We start from the raw sequence: 17,045 nt of genomic DNA, 5'->3' as shown, positions 1-17,045 counted from the left end.
GGAGGTCAGCCTGGAGGTCAGCGTGGAGGTCAGTGTGGAGGTCAGTGTGGAGGTCAGCCTGGAGGTCAGTGTGGAGGTCAGTGTGGAGGTCAGTGCGGAGGTCAATGTGGAGGTCAGTGTGGAGGTCAGTGTGGAGGTCAGTGCGGAGGTCAGTGTGGAGGTCAGTGTGGAGGTCAGCCTGGAGGTCAGTGTGGAGGTCAGTGTGGAGGTCAGTGTGGAGGTCAGCCTGGAGGTCAGTGTGGAGGTCAGTGTGGAGGTCAGTGTGGAGGTCAATGTGGAGGTCAGTGTGGAGGTCAGTGTGGAGGTCAGCCTGGAGGTCAGTGTGGAGGTCAGTGTGGAGGTCAGTGTGGAGGTCAGCGTGGAGGTCGGCCCTCAGCATCGATCACACACAGAGAGGACGGACGTCGACTGTCTTTACGCAGCTTCGACAGCAGAAACAACAGAGAGAATCGTCTTCAGGAGACTCTCCTGTGTGTAAGGTCCATCTGAGGTTTGTCCATGACAAGACACGACTCGACCAATCAGCTGCATTTACACATTTACCCAACCTTCTGACTTCAGACAAACGTATTGATCTCAGAGTATTGATCTGAGTGTGTTGATCAACAGTTGCTCAGTGTATTGATCTGAGTGTGTTGATCAACAGTTGCTCAGTGTATTGATCTGAGTGTGTTGATCAATAGTTGCTCAGTGTATTGATCTGAGTGTGTTGATCAACAGTTGCTCAGTGTATTGATCTGAGTGTGTTGATCAATAGTTGCTCAGTGTATTGGTGCATCTCACCAGGACGATGATCTCGGTGCACTGACTGTAGTTTCCTCGAGGAGCCCAGCTGCCGTTAGACTGACACTCTCTGTACACTCGGTCTGGGGTGCACGTGCGCGCGCACACACACACACACACACACACACACACACACACACAGGAGAAAATGGTCATTTTACAACATATTTATGGCCAAAAACGGACCCACAGCGTTAATGACCATGTGACACGACTGAAAACTGGATGGACCTTCACCTACTGAAAAAATGATGACGTCTATGAAACGTGACTTAAACTGACCCCTGACCCTTGACTCTTGACCCCTGATGTCTCTGAAAACAGCAGATCTGTGTGGAGTGATGAGGAGAGTGTAATCTTCCTCAGAAATGTGAAATTTCATCCTTTGGCCTCTGTTGATGACTCTGCATCAGCCTCTGAGCTCATATTCATCCAAACATTCAGTCAGGTTTGTTTGGATCAATTTTGGGTGGAACGTGACTCCTGTCATCACACTGTGATGTTTACATAAATCCTCATCTCGCAGTAAAAAGTCAGAAGTATAAAGAAACAGAAGTGAAAGTATTTGAGGACATTCTTTTCTTTCTGAGCTCAAGAGGAACTTCGATCTTCAAAGTGTTTATTAACATTAAAATCAGTCAGTGTCATCTTAAACCGTTTTGAACCCATCATGCACTCCTGAATGACGAGTCCAACGCTGAAATATTCATTCATCTGTGCATCTACAGCGTCACCATGGCAACACCAGAGCTGTCATTCCATCCTAACTGGTGTCATGCCCCCCCCCCACCTCACCCACCAGCATGCAGCCCTCCTGCTGGTGAGTGAGAATCAGAATCAGAATCAGAATTCCTTTATTGAGGGGAAATTGTTTTGTTAGGAAGATGTTAATCCTGCTGGCTTCAGGTTTAGCCAATCAGCTAGCTGATTAGCTGTGCAGATCAATACACCCACTCAGCATTGACCGGCAGCTAGTTAGCTAGCCTGTTAGCTGAGTCAGTGTCAGCTGATCACCAACCAATCAGAGGCCGGAGATTTCATTACATTCGGAGGGAGAGAAAGTGAGGGTATTTCTCAACGTGTGAAGAGATGATGATGATGATGATGATGATGATGATGATGCTGATGATGCTGAAGGTGGAGTGAGATATGTCCTCAGCCTTCAATTCCTCACTCTGTAGCAAGTATAAGCACACACAGACACGCACACAGATGACTCATGCTATTAAGTCAAATCAACAACTAAACCTCTAATTAAACAAGATATTAATTACAACACACCCGCATGCACGCACACACACACACACACACACAGAGCGAATGAAGATCATCTGTGCAGCTGGCAGGAAATAAACAGTCAGTACATCCTCTGTTGTCGTTTCTGCTTCTCAGTGTGTTGTTAAACCTCGGTGAGACCACAGAGTGTTGAGCTGTGATTGGCTAACACGTAAGTGGCAGTTCCTGAGGTGAGGACGGAGGATGGATGGAGATCATTGTACTAACTGTAACATACAGCATCCCAGTTCAGAGGCTGAGTCCATCAGGTCTCACAAATGTACCATTTACCTTTGTCATCAAACCTGTCTGTCTGTCTGTCTGTCTGTCTGTCTGTCTGTCTGTCTGTCTGTCTGTCTGTCTGTCGGATACATGCATTGATCATGATCCAGTGGAAGAAATCAGCTTCGTTTTTATTTATTGATTAATGGATTTTGTTTTCTCTGGAATCTGCTCACCATGAAACTGACCAGCTTCTGGTGACACTGGAACCTTGATTAGTAATTACATGTCCACATTAGAGCATGTTTAGAGCAGGGATTGTCCATAGAGCCTAAATGCAGCAAACTCATGGAAAGACATGTCTCAAAGTGTAAAGAAACATCCTCTGCACTGCATGAATGAAGGGGATTGTCCCTCTGATTCTTCTTCTTCTGTGGAGTCTCACAGAGAAAGTGGATTAGTTAGATTAGGATTGGCGTGGCCTTTAAAGGGATGTTCACTGCTTGTTGTCATAAACTGGTGTTTGTGTTTGATGGTTATGGGTCAATTGTACCATGATTTGCTGATGTAGAACAAAGTATTTTACCTCTGACATTAACACGTTGCCTGACCTGTCGAGCATTATTTCCTGAAAAAAAACTTTGAGGAGCACCTGCATAGATTATGAGGATGTGGAGGAGAAATGGTTCGGCTGTACCGATGTGGGCCACATCCAATCCTGAATCCAGCCCCTGAGTTGGGGAGCAGCAACAGTATTCAATCACATCAGATAACAGTCAGTCACATAACGAACACACATACTGACAGGTAGACAGACAGGTACTTACTGGTGGTATTGTAATGGATGCCGTTGAACTGCTCAGGACAGGGTCTGGAGATCAGCTCACCTGCTGCACTGCGGGGCCAACAGGTCCCTATACCGTCCACAGAAAGATCACAATATAAACCTGCAGACAGACAGGCAGACCAGAAGAGCGTTTGTGGATTTTATATCAGAAACTAAACATCTTTTGACATTTAAAAGTACTAAGAATGTTGGGATGTTAGGGCTACTTATCAAAAAAACATTTTTGACTCATATAGGTCTGAGTGTTGTGTGTCACAACCTATTACCCATTAAAAGTCCAGTTAAAGTACAGGGTAAAGGGTACAGTAAAGGGTACAGTAAAGCCCTGGGTACAGGGGAAGCCCTGGGTGCTACTGTATAGTCAGGGTCATTAGATTTGTGGCTGAGTAAATAAGGACTGTCCTCAATACTTAAGGATACTCCTGTCTAGTCAGGAGAATCCTGGGTACTTTGAGACACCCATGTCAAGTTATGGTATTCCTAGGAATTTAAGGGTACTCCTGTGCAGCGAGATCAGTCCTGGGGTACCACAAATCTACACTGTTCCACAGTAAATTAGGTTGATGAAGTGTTGGTGAGTAGTTCCAGAGTAATTCTGAGTGGCCTGGGACAGTCCAAGGCAGTCCTGGGTAGTCTAGTTTGGTCCAGGGTATATCAGGGATTGGTACTCCAAAACATTTAAGGCTGATTTTGGGTAGTTCAGAATAATCTACAGTGGTCCACGGTAAACCAAAGAGATCCTAGATCCTGATGTCCGCTTGTACTTATAACTGGTGAAGGCTTGTTTTGGTACCAAGTCTGAAAATATTGCACAGGCTTACCACAAAACCTTGTCCAAAGAGTTAATATTGTTGAAATATAATAATGGTGAAAATATCAACCAGTAGAGAAGCAGCAGACGCACAAAGCACAGACTTTTTGTTCACTGACAGTTTAGAGGCGTCATTCCTGCAACAAGTTTGAGGTAAAGGTCAACAGCTGTGCAAACCTGAGGTGTTGCTGATGGTGAATGTCTGGTTAAGTAACGCCAACATCCTTGCTAATAGAGAGACATGCAAGGAGAGGAGAGCAGCATCAGCAGTTTTTCTGAGTTTGTCTTTTGTTTGAAAATTAACAATGTGCATCCACAGACAGGATGGAAGACAGGAAACTACCTGTCAGGTTGGTCGACAGCAGGATCAGCGTCTCGCAGGTTAACTCCACCGGAGAAACTTGTCCACTGAGCAACGCACACACACAAACCACCTGAGAAACACAGAGATGGTTCGGGTTGAATTGTTTGTAACACCATAAGAACAATGAGTCCTTCCTAACCACCATCCACCATCCCTGTTCCAACACCTGTAGTTTTATTAGATTGTTAGCTAGGCACAAGTTAGTGGTCCATCCTGTAGTCCTTCCAGGTCAGAGGACACATTGGAGGGCTAAATCAAAGGCACTGATGGTTTGTGTAAATTCTTGAAGATTTTTCATAATCCACCCAAAAGTTCTGACGGAAGTGTGACTACACAAGGAACACTGGAAAGAGGAGTGAACAAGGCCATTTATGTCAAACTGAAACCAACAAGCTGACATCATTCCCATCTCAATCAGTGAATGGTCAGCTGTGTGGAGGTGTGAACTATTTTGAATAGCTGAGGTCAGCACTATGAATGTCTTCAGGAGACATTATGTTGCATGAACAAGTCTTCAACTTCAAAGAACTTAATTTATCCGTTAGGAACTTCATTTGTGCAGAGCATCAGTGCGTGTACAGTTCACATAACCAGGAACACAACACAATATACCACAATCAATCAACAAATACAACCATCAACCATCAATTAACAGTAAAAATTGAAGAGAAGAAAATAAAGCCTGCAAGCACAATAAACACATATGATAAAAACAATTGTGGATAGGTATGCTAAAAAACAATTGTTAAAAATATAGTTAATGAATAAATAAATAAATAAATAAGAGCAATCCCTGGTCGAGTTAAAGTCTGAGTGAAGCCAAAACACAAAGCTTTTCAAATGGCCAACTCGACTACATTAACTAAACTGGGCCCTAAAACAGGCCGATGAAACAGAGCTGCCTTCAAAATACAGCAAACTGAAGTGCAACAGCACCGAGCTGAGCTGAACAAAGACACAGCCGCCTCGTTCACACCGCTCACTGCAATCTGTCACACGTTTTACAAGATGAATGTCTGACGTCTGCTGGACCAGCAACGCAGCAGCTCAACGGAAAGAAAACGATAATGAAACATAAAGAGAACAGAACTTAAATGAGGTGTGCTCTTGACTTCGAAGTTAGACACACCAAAAGCTCAAACGAAGTCGGATGTTTATTAGTTTCCGAAAAATGTCACGTGTCTCATCTCAGGAAGCGTTCCAGCCTTCAGTTAAAAAGTGACAAACTTAGATCAGAAAGTGAAGATCAAACCACAGTTTGCTCCTGAAAGCAACATTTGTGTATTTTTTCTTCAGGCAACATGTTGTCTGTTTCATACTAATAAAGTGAAGCTGAAACTGAGCAGGAGGCAGACAGGTAAACAGACAGGTAGACAGACAGGTAAACAGACAGGTAGACAGACAGGTAAACAGACAGGTAGACAGACAGGTAAACAGACAGGTAGACAGACAGGTAAACAGACAGGTAGACAGGCAGGTAAACAGAGGTAAACAGACAGGTAAACAGACAGGTAGACAGACAGGTAAACAGACAGGTAGACAGGCAGGTAAACAGACAGGTAGACAGACAGGTAAACAGACAGGTAGACAGACAGGTAGACAGGCAGGTAAACAGACAGGTAGACAGACAGGTAGACAGACAGGTAAACAGACAGGTAGACAGGCAGGTAGACAGGCAGGTAAACAGACAGGTAAACAGACAGGTAGACAGGCAGGTAGACAGACAGGTAAACAGACAGGTAGACAGGCAGGTAGACAGACAGGTAGGCAGGCAGGTAAACAGACAGGTAGACAGGCAGGTAGACAGGCAGGTAAACAGACAGGTAGACAGGCAGTTAGACAGACAGGTAGACAGGCAGGTAGACAGACAGGTAGACAGACAGGTAGACAGGCAGGTAGACACACAGGTAGACAGGCAGGTAAACAGACAGGTAGACAGGCAGGTAGACAGGCAGGTAAACAGACAGGTAGACAGGCAGGTAAACAGACAGGTAGACAGGCAGGTAGACAGACAGGTAGACAGGCAGGTAGACAGGCAGGTAAACAGGCAGGTAGACAGGCAGGTAGACAGGCAGGTAAACAGACAGGTAGACAGACAGGTAGACAGGCAGGTAGACAGGCAGGTAAACAGACAGGTAGACAGACAGGTAGACAGACAGGTAGACAGGCAGGTAGACAGGCAGGTAGACAGGCAGGTAAACAGACAGGTAGACAGGCAGGTAGACAGGCAGGTAGACAGGCAGGTAAACAGACAGGTAGACAGGCAGGTAGACAGACAGGTAGACAGGCAGGTAGACAGGCAGGTAAACAGGCAGGTAGACAGGCAGGTAGACAGGCAGGTAAACAGACAGGTAGACAGACAGGTAGACAGGCAGGTAGACAGGCAGGTAAACAGACAGGTAGACAGGCAGGTAGACAGGCAGGTAAACAGACAGGTAGACAGGCAGGTAGACAGAGAGGTAAACAGACAGGTAAACAGACAGGTAGACAGGCAGGTAAACAGACAGGTAGACAGGCAGGTAAACAGGCAGGTAGACAGGCAGGTAGACAGGCAGGTAGACAGGCAGGTAAACAGACAGGTAGACAGGCAGGTAGACAGGCAGGTAGACAGGCAGGTAGACAGGCAGGTAAACAGGCAGGTAGACAGGCAGGTAGACAGACAGGTAGACAGGCAGGTAGACAGGCAGGTAGACAGACAGGTAGACAGGCAGGTAGACAGGCAGGTAAACAGACAGGTAGACAGGCAGGTAGACAGAGAGGTAAACAGACAGGTAAACAGACAGGTAGACAGGCAGGTAAACAGACAGGTAAACAGACAGGTAAACAGACAGGTAGACAGGCAGGTAGACAGACAGGTAGACAGGCAGGTGAACAGACAGGTAGACAGGCAGGTAGACAGGCAGGTAAACAGACAGGTAAACAGACAGGTAGACAGGCAGGTAAACAGACAGGTAAACAGGCAGGTAAACAGACAGGTAGACAGGCAGGTAAACAGACAGGTAGACAGGCAGGTAGACAGACAGGTAAACAGACAGGTAAACAGACAGGTAGACAGGCAGGTAAACAGACAGGTAGACAGACAGGTAGACAGGCAGGTAGACAGGCAGGTAAACAGACAGGTAGACAGGCAGGTAGACAGGCAGGTAAACAGACAGGTAGACAGGCAGGTAGACAGAGAGGTAAACAGACAGGTAAACAGACAGGTAGACAGGCAGGTAAACAGACAGGTAGACAGGCAGGTAGACAGGCAGGTAGACAGGCAGGTAAACAGACAGGTAGACAGGCAGGTAGACAGACAGGTAGACAGGCAGGTAGACAGGCAGGTAAACAGGCAGGTAGACAGGCAGGTAGACAGACAGGTAGACAGGCAGGTAGACAGGCAGGTAAACAGACAGGTAGACAGGCAGGTAGACAGGCAGGTAAACAGACAGGTAGACAGGCAGGTAGACAGAGAGGTAAACAGACAGGTAAACAGACAGGTAGACAGGCAGGTAAACAGACAGGTAAACAGACAGGTAAACAGACAGGTAGACAGGCAGGTAGACAGACAGGTAGACAGGCAGGTGAACAGACAGGTAGACAGGCAGGTAGACAGGCAGGTAAACAGACAGGTAAACAGACAGGTAGACAGGCAGGTAAACAGACAGGTAAACAGGCAGGTAAACAGACAGGTAGACAGGCAGGTAAACAGACAGGTAGACAGGCAGGTAGACAGACAGGTAAACAGACAGGTAAACAGACAGGTAAACAGACAGGTAAACAGATAGGTCTGAGGCTGTTCGTCCAGACTTTCAGAATCACATTTAATATCATTCAGACAGACAGCAGAGCCTCAGAGGAACCAGCATGAAAATATGAAAGTTCAAAATAAATCAGACAACAACAAACTGAGACTCTGCTGTGAATCATTTATTAACTTAACACACTTTCATCATCCTCATCTTCAGCAGGCAGAACTTCTGCTCGGGCTTTGCTCGTGTTTGTCCAACTTGGTGGACGTCCGGTCCACCAGTCAACAACACAGTCTTTAAAAATGGTCCCATGACTGCAGCTGCTGTAGCAACAACTCACCGTGTACCAGAAGACAGCCGACAGAGGAGTATAATACTGACCCAACGCAGAGCGAGACCTGAGATCTGTGCGACTAATCCATCCCATGATTCACTCAACACTGAGTCGACCATTAGACACAGTATTGATGATTAATCAGCTGTTGATGCCTTCTGTTAATTATTCACTAATGTCACTGATTCATTATTCACTCAGCACGACTTCACTGAGTTTGGCAGTGAACAAGAGACTGTCTCTGCAGTCCACACACACACACACACACACACACACACACACACACACACACACACACACACACACACACAAATAAAACACATACACACACTCAGTACATGTGCCGTCCACAGAGAGTTACAGTCATGTCACAGCAGCTAAAATTAGACAGCCAACAGCTCGCTTTCTGTCTTTCTGTCTTTCTGTCTTTCAGTCTTTGTCTTTCTGTCTTTCTGTCTTTCAGCCTTTCTGTCTTTCAGTCTTTCAGTCTTTCTGTCTTTCAGCCTTTCTGTCTTTCAGTCTTTCAGTCTTTCAGCCTTTCTGTCTTTCAGTCTTTGTCTTTCAGTCTTTGTCTTCCAGCCTTTCTGTCTTTCAGCCTTTCTGTCTTTCAGTCTTTCAGTCTTTCAGTCTTTCTGTCTTTGTCTTTCAGTCTTTGTCTTTCAGCCTTTCTGTCTTTCAGCCTTTCTGTCTTTCAGTCTTTGTCTTTCAGTCTTTCTGTCTTTCAGTCTTTGTCTTACAGCCTTTCTGTCTTTCAGCCTTTCTGTCTTTCAGTCTTTGTCTTTCTGTCTTTCAGCCTTTCTGTCTTTCAGTCTTTCAGTCTTTCTGTCTTTCAGCCTTTCTGTCTTTCAGTCTTTCAGTCTTTCAGCCTTTCTGTCTTTCAGTCTTTGTCTTTCAGTCTTTGTCTTCCAGCCTTTCTGTCTTTCAGCCTTTCTGTCTTTCAGTCTTTCAGTCTTTCAGTCTTTCTGTCTTTGTCTTTCAGTCTTTGTCTTTCAGCCTTTCTGTCTTTCAGCCTTTCTGTCTTTCAGTCTTTGTCTTTCAGTCTTTCTGTCTTTCAGTCTTTGTCTTACAGCCTTTCTGTCTTTCAGCCTTTCTGTCTTTCAGTCTTTCAGTCTTTGTCTTTCTGTCTTTCAGTCTTTGTCTTTCTGTCTTTCAGTCTTTCTGTCTTTCAGTGTTTCAGTCTTTCAGCCTTTCAGTCTTTCTGTCTTTCAGTCTTTCTGTCTTTCTGTCTTTCAGTCTTTCAGCCTTTCTGTCTTTCAGTCTTTCAGTCTTTCAGCCTTTCTGTCTTTCAGTCTTTGTCTTTCAGTCTTTGTCTTTCTGTCTTTCAGTCTTTCAGCCTTTCTGTCTTTCAGTCTTTCTGTCTTTCAGTCTTTCAGTCTTTCAGCCTTTCAGTCTTTCTGTCTTTCAGTCTTTCTGTCTTTCAGTCTTTCAGTCTTTCAGCCTTTCTGTCTTTCAGTCTTTGTCTTTCAGTCTTTGTCTTTCTGTCTTTCAGTCTTTCTGTCTTTCAGCCTTTCTGTCTTTCAGTCTTTCTGTCTTTCAGTCTTTCAGCCTTTCTGTCTTTCAGTCTTTCAGTCTTTCAGCCTTTCTGTCTTTCAGTCTTTGTCTTTCAGTCTTTGTCTTTCTGTCTTTCAGTCTTTCAGCCTTTCTGTCTTTCAGCCTTTCTGTCTTTCAGTCTTTCTGTCTTTCAGTCTTTGTCTTTCTGTCTTTCAGTCTTTCAGTCTTTGTCTTTCAGTCTTCCAGCCTTTCTGTCTTTCAGTCTTTGTCTTTCTGTCTTTCAGTCTTTCAGTCTTTCAGTCTTTCTGTCTTTCAGTCTTTCAGCCTTTCTGTCTTTCAGTCTTTGTCTTTCTGTCTTTCAGTCTTTCAGCCTTTCTGTCTTTCAGTCTTTCTGTCTTTCAGTCTTTGTCTTTCTGTCTTTCAGTCTTTGTCTTTCAGTCTTTCTGTCTTTCAGTCTTTGTCTTTCTGTCTTTGTCTTTCTGTCTTTCAGTCTTTGTCTTTCTGTCTTTCTGTCTTTCAGTCTTTCTGTCTTTGTCTTTCAGTCTTTCAGTCTTTCTGTCTTTCAGTCTTTGTCTTTCAGTCTTCCAGCCTTTCTGTCTTTCAGTCTTTGTCTTTCAGTCTTTCAGCCTTTCTGTCTTTCAGTCTTTCAGTCTTTCAGTCTTTGTCTTTCTGTCTTTCTGTCTTTCTGTCTTTCAGTCTTTCTGTCTTTCAGTCTTTGTCTTTCTGTCTTTCAGTCTTTGTCTTTCAGTCTTTCAGTCTTTGTCTTTCAGTCTTTCAGCCTTTCTGTCTTTCAGTCTTTGTCTTTCTGTCTTTCTGTCTTTCAGTCTTTGTCTTTCAGTCTTTCAGTCTTTGTCTTTCAGTCTTTCAGTCTTTGTCTTTCAGTCTTTCAGCCTTTCTGTCTTTCAGTCTTTGTCTTTCTGTCTTTCTGTCTTTCTGTCTTTCAGTCTTTGTCTTTCAGTCTTTCAGTCTTTCAGTCTTTGTCTTTCAGTCTTTCAGCCTTTCTGTCTTTCAGTCTTTGTCTTTCTGTCTTTCTGTCTTTCAGTCTTTGTCTTTCAGTCTTTCAGCCTTTCTGTCTTTCAGTCTTTCAGTCTTTGTCTTTCTGTCTTTCAGTCTTTGTCTTTCTGTCTTTCAGCCTTTCTGTCTTTCAGTCTTTGTCTTTCTGTCTTTCTGTCTTTCAGTCTTTCAGTCTTTCAGCCTTTCAGTCTTTCTGTCTTTCAGTCTTTCTGTCTTTCTGTCTTTCAGTCTTTCAGCCTTTCTGTCTTTCAGTCTTTGTCTTTCAGTCTTTGTCTTTCTGTCTTTCTGTCTTTCAGTCTTTCAGCCTTTCTGTCTTTCAGCCTTTCTGTCTTTCAGTCTTTCAGCCTTTCTGTCTTTCAGTCTTTCTGTCTTTCAGTCTTTCTGTCTTTCAGTCTTTGTCTTTCTGTCTTTCTGTCTTTCAGTCTTTGTCTTTCAGTCTTCCAGCCTTTCTGTCTTTCAGTCTTTGTCTTTCTGTCTTTCAGTCTTTCAGTCTTTCAGTCTTTCTGTCTTTCAGTCTTTCAGCCTTTCTGTCTTTCAGTCTTTGTCTTTCTGTCTTTCAGTCTTTCAGCCTTTCTGTCTTTCAGTCTTTCTGTCTTTCAGTCTTTGTCTTTCTGTCTTTCAGTCTTTGTCTTTCAGTCTTTCTGTCTTTCAGTCTTTGTCTTTCTGTCTTTGTCTTTCTGTCTTTCAGTCTTTGTCTTTCTGTCTTTCTGTCTTTCAGTCTTTCTGTCTTTGTCTTTCAGTCTTTCAGTCTTTCTGTCTTTCAGTCTTTGTCTTTCAGTCTTCCAGCCTTTCTGTCTTTCAGTCTTTGTCTTTCAGTCTTTCAGCCTTTCTGTCTTTCAGTCTTTGTCTTTCTGTCTTTCTGTCTTTCTGTCTTTCAGTCTTTCTGTCTTTCAGTCTTTGTCTTTCTGTCTTTCAGTCTTTGTCTTTCAGTCTTTCAGTCTTTGTCTTTCAGTCTTTCAGCCTTTCTGTCTTTCAGTCTTTGTCTTTCTGTCTTTCTGTCTTTCTGTCTTTCAGTCTTTGTCTTTCAGTCTTTCAGTCTTTGTCTTTCAGTCTTTCAGCCTTTCTGTCTTTCAGTCTTTGTCTTTCTGTCTTTCTGTCTTTCTGTCTTTCAGTCTTTGTCTTTCAGTCTTTCAGTCTTTCAGTCTTTGTCTTTCAGTCTTTCAGCCTTTCTGTCTTTCAGTCTTTGTCTTTCTGTCTTTCTGTCTTTCAGTCTTTGTCTTTCAGTCTTTCAGCCTTTCTGTCTTTCAGTCTTTCAGTCTTTGTCTTTCTGTCTTTCAGTCTTTGTCTTTCTGTCTTTCAGCCTTTCTGTCTTTCAGTCTTTGTCTTTCTGTCTTTCTGTCTTTCAGTCTTTCAGTCTTTCAGCCTTTCAGTCTTTCTGTCTTTCAGTCTTTCTGTCTTTCTGTCTTTCAGTCTTTCAGCCTTTCTGTCTTTCAGTCTTTCAGTCTTTCAGCCTTTCTGTCTTTCAGTCTTTGTCTTTCAGTCTTTGTCTTTCTGTCTTTCAGTCTTTCAGCCTTTCTGTCTTTCAGCCTTTCTGTCTTTCAGTCTTTCTGTCTTTCAGTCTTTCAGTCTTTCAGCCTTTCAGTCTTTCTGTCTTTCAGTCTTTCTGTCTTTCAGTCTTTCAGTCTTTCAGCCTTTCTGTCTTTCAGTCTTTGTCTTTCAGTCTTTGTCTTTCTGTCTTTCAGTCTTTCTGTCTTTCAGCCTTTCTGTCTTTCAGTCTTTCTGTCTTTCAGTCTTTCAGCCTTTCAGCCTTTCTGTCTTTCAGTCTTTCAGTCTTTCAGCCTTTCTGTCTTTCAGTCTTTGTCTTTCAGTCTTTGTCTTTCTGTCTTTCAGTCTTTCAGCCTTTCTGTCTTTCAGCCTTTCTGTCTTTCAGTCTTTCAGTCTTTCAGCCTTTCTGTCTTTCAGTCTTTCTGTCTTTCAGTCTTTGTCTTTCTGTCTTTCTGTCTTTCAGCCTTTCTGTCTTTCAGTCTTTCAGCCTTTCTGTCTTTCAGTCTTTCTGTCTTTCAGTCTTTCTGTCTTTCAGTCTTTGTCTTTCTGTCTTTCTGTCTTTCAGTCTTTGTCTTTCAGTCTTCCAGCCTTTCTGTCTTTCAGTCTTTGTCTTTCTGTCTTTCAGTCTTTCAGTCTTTCTGTCTTTCAGTCTTTCAGCCTTTCTGTCTTTCAGTCTTTGTCTTTCTGTCTTTCAGTCTTTGTCTTTCAGTCTTTCAGCCTTTCTGTCTTTCAGTCTTTCTGTCTTTCAGTCTTTGTCTTTCTGTCTTTCAGTCTTTGTCTTTCAGTCTTTCTGTCTTTCAGTCTTTGTCTTTCTGTCTTTCTGTCTTTCAGTCTTTGTCTTTCAGTCTTTGTCTTTCTGTCTTTCTGTCTTTCAGTCTTTGTCTTTCAGTCTTTGTCTTTCTGTCTTTCAGTCTTTGTCTTTCTGTCTTTCTGTCTTTCAGTCTTTCTGTCTTTGTCTTTCAGTCTTTCTGTCTTTCAGTCTTTGTCTTTCAGTCTTCCAGCCTTTCTGTCTTTCAGTCTTTGTCTTTCAGTCTTTCAGCCTTTCTGTCTTTCAGTCTTTCAGTCTTTCAGTCTTTGTCTTTCTGTCTTTCTGTCTTTCAGTCTTTCAGCCTTTCAGCCTTTCTGTCTTTCAGTCTTTCAGTCTTTCAGCCTTTCTGTCTTTCAGTCTTTGTCTTTCAGTCTTTGTCTTTCTGTCTTTCAGTCTTTCAGCCTTTCTGTCTTTCAGCCTTTCTGTCTTTCAGTCTTTCAGCCTTTCTGTCTTTCAGTCTTTCTGTCTTTCAGTCTTTGTCTTTCTGTCTTTCTGTCTTTCAGCCTTTCTGTCTTTCAGTCTTTCAGCCTTTCTGTCTTTCAGTCTTTCTGTCTTTCAGTCTTTGTCTTTCTGTCTTTCTGTCTTTCTGTCTTTCAGTCTTTGTCTTTCAGTCTTCCAGCCTTTCTGTCTTTCAGTCTTTGTCTTTCTGTCTTTCAGTCTTTCAGTCTTTCTGTCTTTCAGTCTTTCAGCCTTTCTGTCTTTCAGTCTTTGTCTTTCTGTCTTTCAGTCTTTGTCTTTCAGTCTTTCAGCCTTTCTGTCTTTCAGTCTTTCTGTCTTTCAGTCTTTGTCTTTCTGTCTTTCAGTCTTTGTCTTTCAGTCTTTCTGTCTTTCAGTCTTTGTCTTTCTGTCTTTCTGTCTTTCAGTCTTTGTCTTTCAGTCTTTGTCTTTCTGTCTTTCAGTCTTTGTCTTTCTGTCTTTCTGTCTTTCAGTCTTTGTCTTTCAGTCTTTGTCTTTCTGTCTTTCAGTCTTTGTCTTTCTGTCTTTCTGTCTTTCAGTCTTTCTGTCTATGTCTTTCAGTCTTTCTGTCTTTCAGTCTTTGTCTTTCAGTCTTCCAGCCTTTCTGTCTTTCAGTCTTTGTCTTTCAGTCTTTCAGCCTTTCTGTCTTTCAGTCTTTCAGTCTTTCAGTCTTTGTCTTTCTGTCTTTCTGTCTTTCAGTCTTTCTGTCTTTCAGTCTTTCAGTCTTTCTGTCTTTCAGTCTTTCTGTCTTTCAGTCTTTGTCTTTCTGTCTTTCAGTCTTTGTCTTTCAGTCTTTCAGTCTTTGTCTTTCAGTCTTTCAGCCTTTCTGTCTTTCAGTCTTTGTCTTTCTGTCTTTCTGTCTTTCAGTCTTTCAGTCTTTGTCTTTCAGTCTTTCAGTCTTTGTCTTTCAGTCTTTCAGCCTTTCTGTCTTTCAGTCTTTGTCTTTCTGTCTTTCTGTCTTTCTGTCTTTCAGTCTTTGTCTTTCAGTCTTTCAGTCTTTCAGTCTTTGTCTTTCAGTCTTTCAGTCTTTGTCTTTCAGTCTTTCAGCCTTTCTGTCTTTCAGTCTTTGTCTTTCTGTCTTTCTGTCTTTCAGTCTTTGTCTTTCAGTCTTTCAGCCTTTCTGTCTTTCAGTCTTTCAGTCTTTGTCTTTCTGTCTTTCAGTCTTTGTCTTTCAGTCTTCCAGCCTTTCTGTCTTTCAGTCTTTGTCTTTCTGCATGGCTGCAGAAGCTTTATCTCCCAAGTCCTGCATGAGGTCCTCTTGGAAACCCATATCTGCTTCCACCAGCGCAGCTAAACATCCCCCAGACAAACATAAACTGAACTTCTCCAGTAATTCTCAACCAACTCGTTAGTTTATGGCATGAGGGAGCTCTTTACTGTGGTGATGCAGGATTTGGCTTTCTGCCCTTCTTTCTGGGGCCACCCAACCATCTGAGAGCTGATGGCCTCATCCAGGAGGTGGTTTCCTCAGCTTTGACCTTTGGCAAGGGGATCCTTCCCCATGCAGACCATTATCCTGACAGCCCGGCTGCCTCCCTCCCTTACTTACTGCAGCCAGATGTGTGTGTGTGTGTGTGTGTGTGTGTGTGTGTGTGTGTGTGTGTGTGTGTGTGTGTGTGTGTGTGTGTGTGTGTTTTGCACGCAGTTAAATCTGATTGGCTAAGAAGTCTCAGGGGAGTCTTGGCCATATGGCTCCGATCTCAACTCCTCTCTCATGAAGGCACATGTGTTCAGTGTATTAATAGTACTATGTAGTACTTATCCCACCACATAATAATACTACACTGTACTATTGTTATTGAATTTTGAAGTTAAAGTATCCTTTTCTATTTCTGTTGTATTTATCATACCACTGTGGTATTACTGTATACAGAATACACATATATAGTATTACATACAGTGTAACTTTAGAATGTAAAAGGGGGGGTCTCAGGTCTAAATGACTGCCGCCATGTGGTCCTCACCCCCATTCTGATGAAGCACATTGAGAAACCAGTTCTCCATCAAAGACAGGATCCCAGCCAGCCTGGACCATCACCCGTCACCTTCAGAAGCAGCAGATCCACAAAAGAGGCCACCTCCACCACCCTCCGCCCAGTCCTCAACACCACATGAAACATGAAAACAACAGCAACTACACCACAGTGTTGTTTGTTGACTTCAGCTCAGCATTCAACACGATGAGAAACTGATTGACAAACTTAAAACTGTGGGCTTTGAGGATGACACCACCACCACGAGGAGAATCCACATCAGGAAGAAATCAACAGTTTCACAGAGCGCAGCTCAGAGAACAACCTGCTGGAACAGGAGGTGAAGACAGTCACCTCAGTCTACATGAGAGGAGCTTAGGAGGAGCATGGGAACAGTTTCAGGTTCCTGGGAATCACAGAGAAGTTGTCATGGTCATCTCACATCTCCATCCTAGTACAAAGCTTCAGAAGACAGAAGACAGAGGAGCAGTAGAAAACATCCTGACTGGAAACGTGATGAACTGACATGGTTTGTGGATGGCCCAGGACAGGAGGGCTCTACAGGTGATTAAAACCAGCCAGAACATCACTGGTGGTCACTGATGGACCATCAAGGATATCAGTGAGGACAAACACAAAGACAAACCAGCCACAGTCTGAGAAGTATCAGTGTACAACACTGTGTGGCAGAATGGTCAAGAAATGGAGCTTGTATACTTTAACATGTGTTTTACAGCTGATGTGTTGTGTGTGGGACAGAGCAGTCCACAGTCCAGACCAAAGGAGGACAAACAGGAAACAGACAGAAGGTCATTCATTTTTGAATGTTTTGTGCCACATTGATTTCCTGCTCTCGGCTGTTACAGTCCAGCTGTTAGCGAGTGGGAGGACGAGGTCTGTTGATCTGGTTCAGAGTCAGTCTGAAGCTCTGCTGACTCACAGCTCTGACAGCAGCAAACACCTCCTCCTCCTTCTCTTCCCTGATCCTCTTCGTCCTGTCTGTCTTTTTTCTCCTTTTCTTCTTCTTCTCCTTCTTCTTCTCCAACTCGTCCTCCTTCTTCTTCTCTTTCTTCTTTTCCATCTTTATTTTCTTTCTCTATTTCTTCTTCCTCTCCTCCTCCCTCATCCTCTGGGCCTTCTGTTTCTTTTTCATCTAATCTTCCCTCTTCTTCTTCTTCTTCTTCTTCTTCTTCTTCTTCTTCTTCTTCTTCTTCTTCTTCTTCTTGGTCACAAAGGCCAGAACACAGCAGACTTCAGAAACAATGGCAGAGGAAAGCCAGGCCTACAACCGAAAGATATATTAATTTGCAGACCACTAACCAGCTAAGCCCGGCCTAACACACAGCAAAATAAACTGATGTAATAGTTTCATACTGCATACTAGGAAAACAGGGGAGTGGGTAGTTAGAGAGTCTGGACATGGACTGAGGAGGAGGTGAGAAGGAGTAAAG

The 17,045-nt window shown here is 43.4% G+C and overlaps 1 protein-coding gene across 4 annotated transcripts in view; it reads right to left on the bottom strand.

The window, feature by feature from the left end:
* Positions 1 to 17,045, bottom strand: part of crhr1 (corticotropin releasing hormone receptor 1) — a 49,262-nt gene that overhangs the window by 17,808 nt on the left and 14,409 nt on the right. For 2 of the 4 annotated variants that reach the window (XM_070982156.1, XM_070982154.1), the window contains exons 2-5: positions 4,282 to 4,372; positions 4,116 to 4,166; positions 3,108 to 3,227; positions 784 to 866 (exon numbers count right to left, since the gene is read on the bottom strand). In XM_070982156.1, the coding sequence (XP_070838257.1) occupies positions 784 to 866; positions 3,108 to 3,227; positions 4,116 to 4,166; positions 4,282 to 4,372 (345 nt within the window). The remainder of the gene's footprint in view (positions 1 to 783; positions 867 to 3,107; positions 3,228 to 4,115; positions 4,167 to 4,281; positions 4,373 to 17,045) is intronic. The other 2 variants (XM_070982158.1, XM_070982155.1) reach the window with 1 other exon arrangement.

Source organism: Chaetodon trifascialis, chromosome 15 (assembly GCF_039877785.1).
Source record: "Chaetodon trifascialis isolate fChaTrf1 chromosome 15, fChaTrf1.hap1, whole genome shotgun sequence".
Classification (NCBI taxonomy): Eukaryota; Metazoa; Chordata; class Actinopteri; order Chaetodontiformes; family Chaetodontidae; genus Chaetodon; species Chaetodon trifascialis.
This window is presented reverse-complemented; position numbering and strand designations above follow the sequence as displayed.